General features: G+C 42.3%; 1 protein-coding gene across 1 annotated transcript in view; it reads left to right on the forward strand.

The window, feature by feature from the left end:
* The window catches only part of NPAS3 (neuronal PAS domain protein 3), a gene marked incomplete at its 5' end in the record, with an annotated part of 646,962 nt that extends 643,721 nt beyond the window's left edge, over positions 1-3,241 (forward strand). Inside the window, one exon of the mRNA XM_014546418.1 lies at positions 7-3,241. Within this exon, the coding sequence (XP_014401904.1) occupies positions 7-345 (339 nt within the window). The remainder of the gene's footprint in view (positions 1-6) is intronic.
* Between the last annotated feature and the right edge of the window lie 230 nt (positions 3,242-3,471).

The following is a 3,471-nucleotide window of genomic DNA, read 5'->3' on the forward strand; positions in this document are numbered from 1 at the left end:
GCGCAGAGGGTCTACACGACGGGCACCATCCGCTACGCGCCCGCCGAGGTGACCCTGGCCATGCAGGGCAACCTGCTGCCCAACGCGCACGCTGTTAACTTCGTGGACGTTAACAGCCCGGGCTTCGGCCTCGACCCCAAGACGCCCATGGAGATGCTCTACCACCACGTGCACCGGCTCAACATGTCCGGACCGTTCGGCGGCGCCGTGAGCGCGGCCAGCCTGACGCAGATGCCCACGGGCAACGTGTTCACCACGGCCGAGGGGCTCTTCTCCACGCTGCCCTTCCCCGTCTACAGCAACGGCATCCACGCCGCACAGACTCTGGAGCGCAAGGACGACTGAGGCGCCCCCGTGCGGGCGCTCGGCGTGGAGGCATCGCGGGCGTTTTCGTTTAGACCTTTATTCTAGCACTTTGAATTTGAGCAGGTCAGCGTCACCTCTCCACACGACGGTCCCCATCCCGGCCCCCCTTTCTTTAACTTGACTTATTCTTTCCTGTAAAGATATGTTTATTTTTGGCCTTCAGAGGGTCCGAGGACCAGTTGCCTGCCGTTTTGTCTTCTTCTAAGATGTGTGTTGGGTTGTTTTGCTTTCCTTTGCATCTTTATTAAGATGTCTTTAATGCGTATATGCCTCTGCCATAGAATACTCAGTCTTGTGGTCAAGAGATTTCTCCAGTGACAACCATTGGGTTTTCTTCATCGAGATCTTGATATGATCAAGATTGAAAGAGACACGCATAAACAATGTGCCCTGTTTGACTAAGTCAAATGAAATGGGGTGGTTTTTGGTTTTGTTCCTAATTCCTTTAAAAATAGAGGGGATAGTATTTTAGAATTTTATGCAGAATTTAATTCTCTTTTTATGGTTAAGATTTTAAGATTTTCTTACTTGCACATAAAAATAATTTGGGTTCTTAAACTTAATTTCTGGCCTGTGACTAGAATGTTTGAAAAAACAACAACAGTGGGACTAAATGTTAATTACTGAAACATTAACTTAATTTCTAAAACCATGGTGCTATCATTTATTAATCTGTAATGTCTTCATATAAAATGCAGCTCCTGGGCTGGGTTTTGGGGGGGAAAAAATGTGTTCTGTCCTGGTCTGGAGTCCATTGCTGCAGTCTCCTTGGTTAGTTAAGACAAAGCCCTCATTAACGTTTGCTGCAGGACTTAAAATTTTTTACCTCCCAACTAACAAACATAGCCTCACATTAAATGCAATGGGTCAGGAAAGCCCTTTTTAAAGGGGCTTTTGGGAAACTCGATCAAACTGATTTGAGGAGCAGTTTAGGTTCATCCTGCCTTTCGTTGAGCTTCCTCCCGCCCCGCCCCCCCTTTTCTCAGTCTAACTGAGGCTAATTTTTGCAACTTCAATAACACTTCAGAGTAAAAGAGGAAAAATATTTAACATCCTTTAATTTTTTTTTTCATTTCTTGCTAAAAAAAAAAAAAAGCTTGTATTTTGGGGGGACTGATTTGATTTGATGGAATTTCTTTTCCCTTTGATTCTCTTATTTCTAGGTTGGAACCAATACAGTTTAAAAATAAAGAATGGGTTAATAAGCTTCAAACAGATAACTGCAACTGAAAACTGCACATTAAGTACAAAAAAAAAAGAAAAAGAAAAAGAAAAAAATATCCTATTTTGTCTTTGTTGCCAGAAATCAGTGTAGTGTCAAACACTCCAAATGACTGTCAAGTATAAATTCTTCTTCCACTCCATTTTTGGCAGCTGTTTGTTAAGGCATCTAATAACAGATGTGAGAACTGTAATGTGTGCAATGTGTACATGTCCTTGGCTGTCGTCCATTGCAGTTTCAATGTGTGTTTCTATATGCAGTATATACTAAGCTAATGTAGTTGTTTTGTCCTTTGTCTTCTCTGTGCTCTATCTCTAGTCTGGAGTGGTCCCGTCCCATTCCTGCAGTCCTAGTGAATCAGTGATTCTTGGGGGTTAGTGATTTTTGTGTGGTGGCCTTCCTCTGTAATGTCACCCCTATGCTGCTTCTACTGTCTGTGAACCTTCCGTTTCACTTTATAAAATTCCTGCTGTTGCCTAGCTGGTGTATATTCTCCCGACCCCTCCTATCTTTCCCTCCCCCTCTCCTCTCCCCTTTCCCTTCCTCATCTTTCCTTCCCTGTTCTCCAAAACCTTTTTCATTCTCAGAGATAAAAAGACTCTTAACTAGCTCAAGGTTAATGGAGCCATTTTTCCCACATGGAATTCTGGTATGACTCTTTCTTCCAGAGTGAAGAGTAATGCTCAGATATATTCAATAAATTGATGCCATATAGCCTCAGTTGTTAACATTCCCAGAGTCCCTTGTGCTCTACCTATAGCAGTGGGTGCTTTTCTTTGGTTTCCTTCCAGGTTGGCTGATGGAGCAATATATAAAGCAATTACAGTGAGACAGAAAATTAGTTCAAAGGTCAACCAACATTTTTTTAAAACAGAAGGGGAAGGTATAATGGAATATAGGATTGTCATATATATTTGTTTATGCGTGCAATGCTACTATAGTAACTCAGCTGTCCTTTGAATATCACTGTGTTGAGTGAATTCCTCTAGGATCTTTGATTCCATGAGTTGGGCCCAAACCACTGTGGAATAATGACAAAATAAAGTCATCACTTAATAATGAACTTAGTTCAAGGATTTAATAGGTTTAGAAGGTGAAGAAGGCTAACCACGAAATTTAAACATTAATTTTGGAAGCTCTACTCTAGCTATCGAACAATCAAAGGAATGCACCTATCAGCTGCAAAGAACAGCTAAATAGCTGTTTGTTTTTCTTTTATAAATGTTTCTGTGTTGTGTCAAAATGATTTCTGGTGATTTAAACTAACAGATAATCACAGCTGCTGTCTAAATCCATAGTGTTAAAATTACAAAACGAAAAAAAAAAACTTCATTACCTGTGAAGACTGTGTCTGTCTGTGTTTTTAACTATTTCTTGTACAAATATATGAAAACTTTTATGAGGAGACTGGTGCCAAGTAGCTGAATAATGGGGAAAGGGATATTCTGTTTGTAAAAATCTTAGCAGTGTTACCAACTCTACCACACATATATATATAAAAATTAAAACATTACAAAGCGACAGCTATGATACATTTGTTTTGTGTGAAGCTAACCGGACCTAACTTCCTGAGTGCCTGGCTTATTTTGAAACATTTTTTTTCATTGACCATTGATAATGCTGCAAATCAGAAATGTACATACTTCATTTACAACAGGGTTGCGGGCCTGCTGCAGCCCCCGCGGCTGCTGTCCTCCCCCAACAGTGCCTCGGTGCTCAAGATCAAGACGGAGATCTCCGAACCCATCAACTTCGACAACGACAGCAGCATCTGGAACTACCCGCCCAACAGGGAGATCTCCAGGAACGAGTCCCCCTACAGCATGACCAAGCCCCCCAACTCCGAGCACTTCCCATCCCCGCAGGGTCAGGGCAGCGGGGGC

This window comes from Myotis brandtii, unplaced genomic scaffold (genome assembly GCF_000412655.1).
Source record: "Myotis brandtii unplaced genomic scaffold, ASM41265v1 scaffold443, whole genome shotgun sequence".
NCBI classification, from domain to species: Eukaryota; Metazoa; Chordata; class Mammalia; order Chiroptera; family Vespertilionidae; genus Myotis; species Myotis brandtii.